We start from the raw sequence: 13,237 nt of genomic DNA on the forward strand, positions 1-13,237 counted from the left end.
GAGTCCATTATCTCGTTGTCCATGTTGTCCCGGTATGGATGTCTAAGTTGAGAATAATCAAAAGCGAGAAATCCAAAATGCGAGCTTTCTCCTTAGACCTTTGTACAGGCGGCATGGAGGTACCCCATTGTGACACTTGGTTAAAACATGTGCATTGCAAAGATCCGGTAGTCCAAGCTAATTAGGACAAGGTGCGGGCACTATTAGTATACTATGCATGAGGCTTGCAACTTGTAAGATATAATTTACATAACTCATATGCTTTATTACTACCGTTGACAAAATTGTTTCATGTTTTCAAAATAAAAGCTCTAGCACAAATATAGCAATCGATGCTTTCCTCTTTGAAGGACCATTCTCTTTACTTTTATGTCGAGTCAGTTCACCTATCTCTCTCCACCTCAAGAAGCAAACACTTGTGTGAACTGTGCATTGATTCCTACATACTTGCATATTGCACTTATTATATTACTCTATGTTGAATATTATCCATGAGATATACATGTTACAAGTTGAAAGCAACCGCTGAAACTTAATCTTCCTTTGTGTTGCTTCAATACCTTTACTTTGATTTATTGCTTTATGAGTTAACTCTTATGCAAGACTTATTGATGCTTGTCTTGAAGTACTATTCATGAAAAGTCTTTGCTTTATGATTCACTTGTTTACTCATGTCATTACCATTGTTTTGATCGCTGCATCCACTACATATGTTTACAAATAGTATGATCAAGGTTATGATGGCATGTCACTTCGGAAATTATCTTTGTTATCCTTTTACCTGCTCGGGACGAGCGAGAACTAAGCTTGGGGATGCTGATACGTCTCCGACGTATCGATAATTTCTTATGATCCATGCCATATTATTGATGATACCTACATGTTTTATGCACACTTTATGTCATATTCGTGCATTTTCTGGAACTAACCTATTAACAAGATGCCGAAGAGCCGATTGTCTGTTTTCTGCTGTTTTTGGTTTCAGAAATCCTAGTAACGAAATATTCTCGGAATTGGACGAAATCAAGACCCGGGGTCCTATTTTGCCACGAACCTTCCGGAAGACCGAAAGGGATACGAAGTGGGGCGACGAGGCGCCGCCACCATAGGGCCGCGCGGCCAGAGGGGGCCCGCGCCGCCCTATGGTGTGGGCCCCTCGTCAGCCCTCCGACTCTGCCCTTCCGCCTACTTAAAGCCTCCGTCGCGAAACCCCTGATGCGAAAAACCACGATACGGAAAACCTTCCAGAGACGCCGCCGCCGCCAATCCCATCTCGGGGGATTCTGGAGATCTCCTCCGGCACCCTGCCGGAGAGGGGATTCATCTCCCGGAGGACTCTACACCGCCATGGTCGCCTCCGGAGTGATGAGTGAGTAGTTCACCCCTGGACTATGGGTCCATAGCGGTAGCTAGATGGTTGTCTTCTCCTCATTGTGCTTCATTGTTGGATCTTGTGAGCTGCCTAACATGATCAAGATCATCTATCCGTAATACTCTATGTTGTGTTTGTCGGGATCCGATGGATAGAGAATACCATGTTATGTTAATTATCAAGTTATTACATATGTGTTGTTTATGATCTTGCATGCTCTCCGTTATTAGTAGAGGCTCGGCCAAGTTTTTACTCTTAACTCCAAGAGGGAGTATTTATGCTCGATAGTGGGTTCATGCCCGCATTGACACCGGGACGAGTGATGAGAAAGTTCTAAGGTTGTGTTGTGCTTGTTGCCACTAGGGATAAAACATTGGCGCTATGTCCGAGGATGTAGTTGTTGATTACATTACGCACCATACTTAATGCAATTGTCCGTTGCTTTGCAACTTAATACTGGAAGGGGTTCGGACGATAACCTCGAAGGTGGACTTTTTAGGCATAGATGCGGTTGGATGGCGGTCTATGTACTTTGTCGTAATGCCCAATTAAATCTCACTATACTTATCATGACATGTATGTGCATTGTTATGCCCTCTCTATTTGTCAATTGCCCGACTGTAATTTGTTCACCCAACATGCTTTTATCTTATGGGAGAGACACCTCTAGTGAACTGTGGACCCCGGTCCATTCTTTAATACTGAAATACAAATCTGCTGCAATACTTGTTTTTACTTTTTTCTTGCAAACAATCATCTTCCACACAATACGGTTAATCCTTTGTTACAGCAAGCCGGTGAGATTGACAACCTCACTGTTTCGTTGGGGCAAAGTACTTTGGTTGTGTTGTGCAGGTTCCACGTTGGCGCCGGAATCCCCGGTGTTGCGCCGCACTACATCCCGCCGCCATCAACCTTCAACGTGCTTCTTGGCTCCTCCTGGTTCGATAAACCTTGGTTTCTTTCCGAGGGAAAACTTGCTGCTGTGCGCATCATACCTTCCTCTTGGGGTTCCCAACGAACGTGTGAGTTACACGCCATCGATACACAACTCCTTGCTTGCTAAATTGCGGCAACTCCCGCCATCAATAATGACCTTGCAAGCCTTGTCGGGACCAACTAAAGCCTTTGTTTGGAACAAATTGCAGCGCTGACACTAGGCAACACATTAAGAGCACGCTGCGACACAACAATGGTGCGAGCATCAGACGGATATGCATCTTCACCATCGGTGTCATAGTCATCATCTTCCGGAGCATTAGGATCAACATCATCTCCCAGTCTCATATTCATTGTCCTCATTGATAATCATGACTTTGCGGTTAGGACAATCTCTCTTGAAGTGACCCTTGCCACCACATGTATGACAAACCATATCACGGTTACGCGCAGTAGACACATTAGAGCCACTCGTACTTGCAGCAGATTCGGACTTCTTTGTGTTAGACACATTGGAGACCGGCTTACTAGGCGGAGGAGAGAAAGGTGCGGAGCGCGTCGAAGGCGCCAGCGCCGAAGATGGTGCCGCGCGGGGTGTGAAACGCTCAGCTCCTGTAGTTCGACCTTTGATCTTTGCTTGGTCAGCCAACTGTGATTCAGCTTCTCTTGCATGATGTAACAATTGATTCATATTGGTGTAACTGTAGTGATGAACAATGCCTTTGATATCATACTTCAAACCGTTGAGAAAACGCTGCATTGTCATCTCGAGAGACTCACGGACACGGCCACGCTGCATAAGCATCTCCATCTCCATGTAGTATTCATCCACAGTCTTCACACCTTGTCTCAATAGAGTCGGCTTATCATATATATTCCGCAAGTAATTTGTAGGCACAAAGCGAGAAGTCATCGCCTCCTTCATGGCACGCCATGTGCGTATAGGTTGCTCACCATCCTCGTCTCGGTTTCGAACAAAAGCATCCCACCAACACAAAGCGTAGCCATCAAATTCGGAAGAAGCAAGTTTAATCTTCCGATCTTCGATATAATGTGGATGTAAGCTCCACAACTTCTCAATTTTGAGCTCCCAAGTGAGGTATTCTTCAACATCAGCTCCTCCTTCAAACTTGGGTATAGAAAACTTGGGCTTACCCAACCCATCTTCCTCATCTTGTCCACGACCATTGAGGCCAAGTGGAGCCCAACCGCGAGGAAGATTACCACGTACGTGGCGCACCACGAGCATTGTGTGCGTCATCTTGAAGCTCAGGATCTTCGTCATCTTCTTGTTGTTGTTGCGCGGTCAAATTCTCAACAGCCAAACGCAAATCAGCAAGACTGCGTTGGACATCCGTCATTTGATCTTGCATTGTAGTGACGGTCACATGAGTAGCATCCAGCTTTTGGGAGATCTCTTCAACCTTTCCCATTAAGCACATCGTCCTGAGCGCGGAATTCACGTCGCATCTCATTACGAAGAGCCTCATACTCCCTCCATGTGATGATATCGGCAGCACTCTTGTTTTCCTGGTTAACAAGTTTATGATCACTAGCAGACATCGTTAGTAGATTAGTGCACTAAATCAAAAATATATGGTGGTACTCTCACAACTCACTCAAAACTGATAAGAAAAGGAAATCTTACCGTTCCAAAGTAAATTAGTGTTGCTTACCACTTGTAGTAACAACTAGTGCACGGATGTAGCGAAGCGAATATCAAGGGTATAAGAACAAATCACACGACAAAGCAGGGTATATGTGGGGCTATAGGTAGGCTACCTATTTGCACCAATAACAAGCTCTAGCGCTGACCGTAGACAACCAATGATACTCACACAAGGCGATATAATGGGGCAATGCAACTATATGTGGGAAAGGTTGCAATGCACAAGAGAGACGCTAGCAAAGCTCAACGAGACAGGCACAAGATTGCTCAACTACGGGTGCAGTAAAGTAAACTTAGGCCTTCACTTGGTTCAACTAACACTTCACTTTTCTTTTTGGATTTTTCTTTTGTATAACACACGCAGCTATGTAGCTCTTTTTGCTTCTTTTCAATTGTCTCTTTTTTTTTTGATATATGACACAACTCATTTATAATACGGCCAACAGAAATATGCAAAGCACCGATAACCTAACGAGCAGCCTGTCGAGCGGTAAAACTAGTCTCTTCTGGGGAAGTTCCTAGTCACTTTATATCGAAAGGCTGTGTCTATGGTTGGGAACAAGCACACTGTACGCTATGTGGACTCGGAGTAACTAAACTGACACTAGACGACAAAGTAACACAAGATGAAAAAGTAAACTCAAACCCTAAAATACTAGATAGAAAGAAAAGATACGCAAAAATAACTACGAAAAGCAACTAAAACTCGAAATTAGTGCAATATAAGGCTATGGCAAACCCTAACCCTAACTTTTTATGGATTTTTCTGGATAGAAAACACTCACAACTCAACTTATGGGGTGGATTGTGGATGGCTTACCGAGGAAAACTGGAAATCTGATACCAAGATGATAAGGGGCGGCCCGATCTTCTCAGTAAGCAACAACGGTGATGGTGATCACGGGGTAATGGCAGCGGAGAAACACGACGATGAAGTGGATGATAACTTGTATGACGCAACGAGATCTCTCGATTGGTCCCTGTTGCCAATGCAACAGCTCTCAACCCTGCAAGATATTCGCAACTCCACACACTTGCGCACGTAGCCGCCGACCACGAAGCGGTAAGTTGCAACCGTCTAATTCCCAATGAAACAGCAGTTCACACAAGACTTTTTCAGGATCTACACAATATCAAGCAATATGGTGTAGGGATTCAATAGTTTTGCTAGAGCAAACAACTAAGAACTAGGGTTTATCTTAAACGTGGTCTAAAGCAGCTAGGGGGCGTCCCGGGCACTTATATAGGCGTCGGGACGACTTACGGTCGAAAAGATACAAGAATAACCGACCCAGAATATATCTGGTCGAGACAGACTCGGACGAATCCGGTCTGGAATCCGGTCAACCGGGCCAGGGACCGGATCGGCCGGTCTGGCGTCCGGTCAACCGGGTGGCAACCGGAAACTTCGCAACTTTCCAGTTTTTGCCCGGTACGATGCATCCCATCCGGTTGGCGCCCGGTTAACCGGGCCAGGGACCGGGTTGGCCGGTCTGGAGGCCGGTCTAACCGGGTGCTGGACCGGCCTGAACGTCGTCTTCTCCTCTCGCGCATGCCTCCCGCTCCTCCCTCGCGCGACCATGAGATATCTTCATGTCCAGCTTCACGTCCATCTTGACGTCCGTCTTCATGTCCAGCTGCTCATCTCCTCGTGCGATGCTCGTCTCCTCTTGATACCTGATGATACATAAGTAATAGGACTTAGGCAGTATAAAGTTCTCATCAATCAAAGTATCATTTAGAAACAAGTTCACTTGTTGTTTAAGTAGCTTCGCACGAGCCCTTGTAATTGGTCCAATCCGAACTTCATTGGACTTGAGCTTCACAGCAGGTTCATCTTCATTTATCAATGACGGAGGTAGTGGTGTAGTAGGGATGTCCTCATCATGAGATGTGTAAATTTTTAATACAAAATACCTTATACTTACAGGCTTCACAAAGAGGACAAGTCCTAAAAATTTGTGGGTCCGAAAATGATGTACTATTGTTATTCCCCCTTTTCCAGAACCACAATTCTGTTTTTTTTGTACAAGCTAGAGAATAAAGTATTTCATAATTTAAATCTTACACAGTTGCAGACTACATATATATGCACACATTGATTTTTTTCATAATACTTAAAAATTCCAAATAGTGTTTGTGAATTTTTAAAGTAGGTTGTCGGGGGGATGACCCCCGGTAGGTCAAGATTATGGCAAGTATGCCAAGATAAGATACTTGTAAACCGAATTAAAAGATAATCCGGATTATGAAAGTTCGGGTTAAGAGATTACTAGTTGATACGGTCTGATATACCAGAAGGGGTATGCCGGAGTAAGGGAACCGGCGATACTCCCAGAAAACCAAAGTCTGGAAGGATAAAAAGATAAGGGTCCGGTTTACTCCGGCCAAATCCACTTGGATCCGGCATAGCCTCAACGGCAACATGTCGGCACTCTAGTCAAAAATTCCCTCTGGAGCCAAAGGACACGGAGGAGCTAAGCAGTTCAGCTTTAAACAAAGCTTTGAAACCAAAGCAACTTGATCACGAGCAAAGCTACCATAGGCCGACCAAGGGGCATCACCAGACAAGGGCCGCAGAGGGGAACGTCACGCCTGAGCCAAAGAAGCTTTATAAAGTAGGCTTAGCTAGGCATAGATTTCTCTAGGGTTCCTTCCCTTGTAAGCCACCTCTCTCCTATATAAGGAGAGGGGCATTCCCCTGCGGGAGGGAGAGCCCTATTGGCTAGTTTATGCCGTACAAGTCTTCTTCTTCCTCGTGTTCTTCAGTTGAGAATCAAATACATAGAGTATGCTGGACTAGATCGTCTTGTTCATGTGCTCCTCTCCTTAATCCTCCCCTCCTCCGATCCACTCGGTACACATCGGTCCCATCTTAAGCCTACCCATGATATCTGTTGTATCACCACGATCACACACAAGTCTTCTTCTTCCTTGTGTTCTTCAAAATCTGGCCATAGGCTAAGTTAAAACCTGTTAACTCCCTTTTGAGAATCAAATACATAGAGTTCGTTGTACTAGATCGTCTTGTTCGTGTGCTCCTCTCCTTAATCCTCCCCTCCTCCGGTCCCCTCGGTACACATCGGCCCCATCTTAAGCCTACCACCACGACTACACAGGCTTCATCCATGCTCCAAAACGCCTCACTTCAAGTATACTATTTCTGACACTCAGACTGGAAATGGAAAAGCTTTACCAAGAGAAATCTGATTTCACTACATTAAAATTCCTCCTGAATATAGTCAGAAATTACAAGGCAAGTCAGATGGCGCAGCTGAATAATTAGATGGCGCAGCTGAATAATTAGGTTCCATTCTCAAGAAGTACAATACCACATAAGATCAAACTTTACAGTACATATGTCCTGAACCAGGGCAATGGTTCCAATAAATCAATTGAATAAATCTATGATTTGTTACACCCACTAAATTCTGCTTGTGGGATTTGGGAAGAGCCTCCTGTACAAGGCTCATTGTAAGGTAGAAGACCCACCTAATGTGCCTATCTACTTTTGCACTAAGATTACAACACCACTGGAACACCTAGAGAATTTCTTCTATCGACCAGCGAGCTACTTGAACATTACTTGATACATATCAGTCCATCATCCAATGGAGAATATCCCTTTCTTGATTCCATCGATGGATGCTGAATGTTTCTTGTTTTCGTCGTCGTCCGACGGAAGCGGCACACCGAATACCCAGTCAAGGACATTCAGGTACTTGGACCGGAAGACCTCTCTTTCCTGGGCATAGCAGTGCATAATAATCGAGGTAGCCATGCTGAATACCACTACATCGGCTCGCTTGATCTGCAGTATCGGAGGGCAGAGTCCAGCATCGGTCATGCATGTGAAGAAACTCTCGATGGCTCTGGCAAGGCAGTACAGAGATATCTCAGTTCTCCTGCTTTTTTTCTCGATAAACAATGCCAGGCCTGCCGGGAACTGTCATATGAAAGTAGTTAGTATGGCAGAGATGGTTGACTGAACACTGAATCCATGCGGCAAACTGTGTCTTCGCTTACCGTGCCAAGTACAACGAGTGGAGTATTGCACTTCTCGAAGGTTCTAAAAAGGAAGCATGTCCAAGCCCTGAAAACAGAAAGAAACACCATAAAATGCTGTCCCAACAAGGGAAATTGGTGATATATTTACAATCTTAATACAACAAGTTCATGGTTGAAATAAGATGTTGCGAGCTCACCATGCAGATGCGCAGTACATTGAGAGGAATAAGCTAGATCTCGCTGTTCCTAGAAGACTCTTCCCCATTATTGTGTAAGGCCTGCATGTTCATGCACAGCTCCCACAGAATAAGATAGATAATAGACGATGAATGATTCTCGTTTTTTTCAATCCACATAGGACATACGTTTTTTACCCTTGGATCCTTATATGAAAACAATTACCCTGAGGGGTCAGGATCAACTAGTGCAGGGTGTACATGGTTTTTTGGCAGGAAAATATATTGGTAACCTAACATGTCGCATGTGAGTTTACTCGAGAAATTGTATACCTTTTCATGAGATCCTGCCGATGAACTACAAGTGCGGGAACTAGGTAGACTGGAATATAGACAGGAACTGCTCTTCCATATGCTTGTAACAAGAATGAAATAAAATGACCTGTACATGACTGATTACCATGCACAATCTGGATTAAACAGAGAACAGAAGAGATCAGATGGTAGAAAAAGTTCAGGTTAACAGAAATAATGGAGACTAGGACAATTATTTCACGGCGAAATTTTATACTGTCAAATTGACCTTGTGGTGCTTCATAGGGTAAACTAGATCAATGTGATACAAACCATGCAATCAATATGGGACATCTTATTGACTGATGTGTCATACTTACTGAGCAAGGAACTTCCATGTTTGGATCTAGTTTTATGTCAACACCAACAGATTTGTAGTACTTCTCAATACCCGCTAGGTTAGAGAAAGCAGTGTGCTGGACTACTTCCTTCAAGCCTTGCAGAATAGAATGATCCTTTCCGCCATGCTTGTTTAGAAATGATTTATATGATGACGGCAAACTGTCCTGCGCTAGAAGGTATGCAGATCTGCAGAACCAATCATTTAAGTAAAAAACCACTATTCCTGCACGCTACTGAATATATACAAGAAAACAATATAACAACTATCACCTCTGTCCCAAAATATAAGACGTTTTGGTAGGCAAACGACTGAAGTTATTTTGGGACGGAGGTAGTACTCACCCATGCATATCTTTTTCAATGATGTAGCAAACGACTGAAGTTATTTCATAGCAAGATAGCAATGGAAATGCCCTTGAAACTACAAACATATTACATTCTTACATTTATTTTACGGTCACAATGGTGCCCGGGCATTAAAATATTAGTGTCTCGCATGCGTACGGTGATTGTACATGATTTGTTTGGTCATGGTGATACGCTCGGGTCGCCGGTGGCTATGGGACACAAGTTTTACTACTTTCAGGATACTGGCATCAAAAACATAAACCTGATATTACTAGATTTACCATAGAATATAGCTATATAATTAATTTTATGTGAGGCACCATATTTCCACAGAATTTGATGGTTGGAGTTCCATCTTGATGACCATGTCAATATCCTAAAAGACTTGCATTTTGGTTCAGAGGAGATACTTCAGCAGTGCCATGTGCTAATATAACATTTCCTCAACTGAACATAAATGGTTTTTGCCCGAACATAAAAGAAGAAAGAGTAAAGAAACTCTAACCAACAGACACTTAGCACCAGTGGCATTCTTATATATAGAAGAAAGAACCAAGCACCAACTGAGGCTGCTAGCCAACTAAGCGAAGCTCGGTCCCCTTATTTTTATTGGGCCCACATAAATTTGAATAATTAGTATGTAATTAGTTGTTAATTGATCCCCTTATTTTTACTGGGCCCACATAAATTTGAATAATTAGCATGTAATTAGTATGTAAAAATAAGGGGATCAATTAAAAATAAGGGGATCAATTAACTACTTTGACCATAAAAATTAAGCAACAAAGTCTTGATTATATTATATGTAATTAGTACCATTGGATTCGTATTGAAAAGCACTTTTTAATGATACTAATTTCATACAAACAATCTTTATCTATTTGAAGTAATTCTTGGTCAAACAAAAAACACGTAAAACGAGGACGCCTTATTCCTTGAAATGGAGGTAGTATATAACTAGTGCGAAACAAAAAGGCATATAGTTCTGAAACGAAACTTACAAAATTTGTGCAGATGAAAGGCACATAAGGAAGACATCACCATGTGACCAGGTCAAAGGTTTGCAAATCTTTCCAAATCTTCTGCTCTTTATTCCACAGCGGGCTGCGAGTACAGCAGCACGCATGAGGATGTATATTGCCAAACTAGTATGCTGTGTGCCTGGCCCCGTGAGGAGCATCGAAGGACCAGCAATTAACCCAGATAGTAATGACCTCCACCTTGCTGTTCTGAAAGAACAAGAATATTTAGTTATATATGATCCAGAAACAATCTCCATTGTTACAAAAGGTAGTATGAAAGATACAATGAAACAGGAAAGGCCATGCATTCTGTGATAGAATATAGTTAAGAAGCAAATACACAACTAAATAGCCGGGGATGCCATCCAATGGTTTTATGGCATGTGTGTATAAGTCTGATCAAAGATCATTGGAGAATTGGAAATGTGAAATATTTTAATCACCTTTTCTAATTATTTAAGAACATGAAGCGGTGAAGCCACATTTCGCATTTGTGAGTTTAATTTCAAGTATTCCGAAAGTGAACTTTGTAAGTTCTAGTTTGCAGCACCCCAAGTGAAGTTTCTAGAGTTAAAACCATCCAGGCAACATTTTATGTTAAAAAGAGAAGGAAGAAAGAGAAGACTGATGTTTTCCTATTGAAAGCATAAACCTAGGTGTGATTCATCATAATCAATAACATGATGGTTTGGAACCTGCTCTGTGCAATGCTGATATTTTAGGTTCAAACAGGTTAAAAACTAGGACTGTAGGAGGCTAGAAGCTGTTATTTTCCCTGAAATACCAGTAATGACAAACAAAAATGTTCTTTTTTTTTCCAGAAGGTGATAATCAATTCAATTCAGAAGGCAAACAAAAACAAAACTTTCAATTCCCAGTAAACTTAGCTGAAGGTGACTATAGGGACCTTACTTTGGGTTAGAAACAACCTGTATTTGCTAATCATGCGGAAACTGCAGCACTTGTATTTCCCTACTATCAATGGAGGTCCAACATTAGGAGTCAACTATTATCCATCAGTTTTGACATCTTACTACTAGGGACCTTATTTTGGGTCAGCAAACAACCAGTATTTCCTAATCATGTGCAGCACTTATAGCAATGGAAGTCCAACATTAGGAGTCAACTATTACCGATAGGTTTTGACATCTTACTGTGGAATTACAAATTATTGGTTATTTATCTGTTTGGAGATGGGTTAACAGTTCTTTTACTTCTGAATACAAGTACCTGATTCCTACTGTATTGGAGAAAATTTCTATCCATGACACATCAATCTAACTACTGAAATACTCGCCAGAACAGACTGATTCACAGAAAGTAGCAAGAAACTCTTCATTTTCCCCTCCTAAATATCTGCCCACAAACTTCTCTAATCTAAATCAAAACTAGAAACCCATAACGCAGGTAGCAATTAAACTATCATTTCGACACCGATAACTGTTTGCAAGTTGTAACCACAAAAACGTTGAGTCCAGGATCCTGACCAAAACCAGCAACCTTTGGCTGCAATTCATAGCGCCAAGTGACACAGAACCACTCCCATCACAGTACAATCAATCGACATTATGGCATCAAAGCATCTCCTCCAAAACACTATCAGTAATCAGCAGCAGATGCTAAACTGTTCTCTTGTATCCTTTGGTTTTTGATCACCTACTGTGTGTCCGTGTTTACACGCAACTAAGAGAGCCAATGCCATATACTTGCTCAAATTCGTCGCCAAAGGAATAGATTCGCAGTAGTACGATTCGGCACAACCACGCACAGTCACAGAATCTTCCTTTTCAAGTTGATACGAAGAGGAGGAACTAGTACTACTATTTGAGCTGCGGAGTGTGTGTGAGTGAGAGAACTGACCTCTTGCGGCCCCAGAGGGCGGCGATGCACTCGTCGACGGAGACGTAGGAGCCGGCGAAGGTCCCGAGGAACATGCCGTACCTGAGCGTCTCCTTGAGCGCCAGCACGACGGCCTCCTCGTTGGTCATCGCTCCCGCCTTCCTACACGCACCACGCCACACGAGTTACGCACAAGCCGAATCGGTGAGCTTCCGCAGCGGGGGGCGAGCGAGCACCTCGATCTAGTAGGGGAGCGGCGGCGGCTGCGGAGGCGGACGAGGACGGAGAAGAGCGCGAGGCCGCCCTTGAGGCCGGCGCCGATGGCGAAGCCCTTGCCCGCCGCCCCCACGCAGCGCCGGAGCCAGCGGAGCTCGCCCTCCGCGGCCGGCCCCGCGTGCCGCCGGAGCCAGCGCCAGAGCTCGTCGCCCTCCGCCGGCGGCGGCTTCTCGAGCGCCGCCGCGCAATGGAGCTCCTCCAGCGAGGCGGGGGCCATGGGCTCGCCAGAGATCCCCTGGCCGAAGAGGAGGCAGGAAGCTGTGCTCCGCGCGCGGAGGTCTGCCCGAAGAGAAGTTGGTTGTGGACTTTGGTGACTCCGGCAGACGGCAGACCCAGCTGGGCGACCAGGCGCGACCGATCTGGCGTGTGCCCTGCCTGCAGCCTGCAGCCATTAATGGTTTAATTTTTTTTTTGCTAGGACAAAAAAGCCAGAAGATTATTGTGCCAGATGCCAAAGAAATCTATCTGTTCAAAAAATAGCAGCAATTCAATTTGGCTTCTGGCTACAAATGCTCCCTCTACTAAAAAAAAATTAAAGTATCGAGATTTTTTAACAACAAATTTCTACATTTACTCATCTCTAAAATATGTGTGTTCATCAAGTTTCGTGAAAAAACAATTTTTTTTGTTGTCTATGTAAAAGTGAGAAAAATTATCTTGTGCAAAGTTTTATTTTTAGCATCAGTTTCTTTACAAGCTTGATTTTTCATGAAATGACTTTGTGGACACGTAGCACGTGAAGATGTACGTGCGAATTTTTTGTTCTAATTTTCTTGAAAAAAAATTAAATATGTCTAAGATGCATTCTATATGAAGAGAGCACATGGTCCCATGAGCCAAAAACCACTCTGAATAAATATGATGATTTTACTCCCTCTGTTTTTTCTTAGTT

At 43.5% G+C, this 13,237-nt stretch overlaps 1 protein-coding gene across 2 annotated transcripts; it reads right to left on the reverse strand.

The window, feature by feature from the left end:
• Positions 1 to 7,276: 7,276 nt before the first annotated feature.
• Positions 7,277 to 12,562, reverse strand: LOC124701646. Of its 2 annotated transcripts, XM_047233739.1 has the most exons (8): positions 12,306 to 12,562; positions 12,091 to 12,231; positions 10,210 to 10,437; positions 8,839 to 9,046; positions 8,498 to 8,634; positions 8,186 to 8,266; positions 8,007 to 8,073; positions 7,277 to 7,926 (listed from the first exon to the last, which is right to left on the reverse strand). In XM_047233739.1, the coding sequence occupies exons 1-8, from the start codon at positions 12,560 to 12,562 to the stop codon at positions 7,585 to 7,587; spliced, it is 1,461 nt and encodes a 486-aa protein (XP_047089695.1). In that variant the 3' UTR covers positions 7,277 to 7,584. The 2 variants fall into 2 exon arrangements, with proteins under 2 accessions (XP_047089695.1, XP_047089696.1); XM_047233740.1 differs by lacking the exon at positions 12,306 to 12,562 and having other exon boundaries at positions 10,210 to 10,432; positions 12,091 to 12,209.
• Between the last annotated feature and the right edge of the window lie 675 nt (positions 12,563 to 13,237).

This window comes from Lolium rigidum, chromosome 3, assembly GCF_022539505.1.
Source record: "Lolium rigidum isolate FL_2022 chromosome 3, APGP_CSIRO_Lrig_0.1, whole genome shotgun sequence".
In the NCBI taxonomy this organism is placed as follows: Eukaryota; Viridiplantae; Streptophyta; class Magnoliopsida; order Poales; family Poaceae; genus Lolium; species Lolium rigidum.

Coding starts and splice junctions, on each gene's coding strand:
- LOC124701646 (XM_047233739.1), bottom strand. CDS start 12,562: ATGGCCCCCGCCTCGCTGGAGGAGCTCCATTGCGCGGCGGCGCTCGAG. Junction 10,438..12,090: donor GCCCTCTGGGGCCGCAAGAG/GTCAGTTCTCTC, acceptor TTGTTCTTTCAG/AACAGCAAGGTGGAGGTCAT. Junction 9,047..10,209: donor CTTTCATCTGCACAAATTTT/GTAAGTTTCGTT, acceptor TTGGTTCTGCAG/ATCTGCATACCTTCTAGCGC.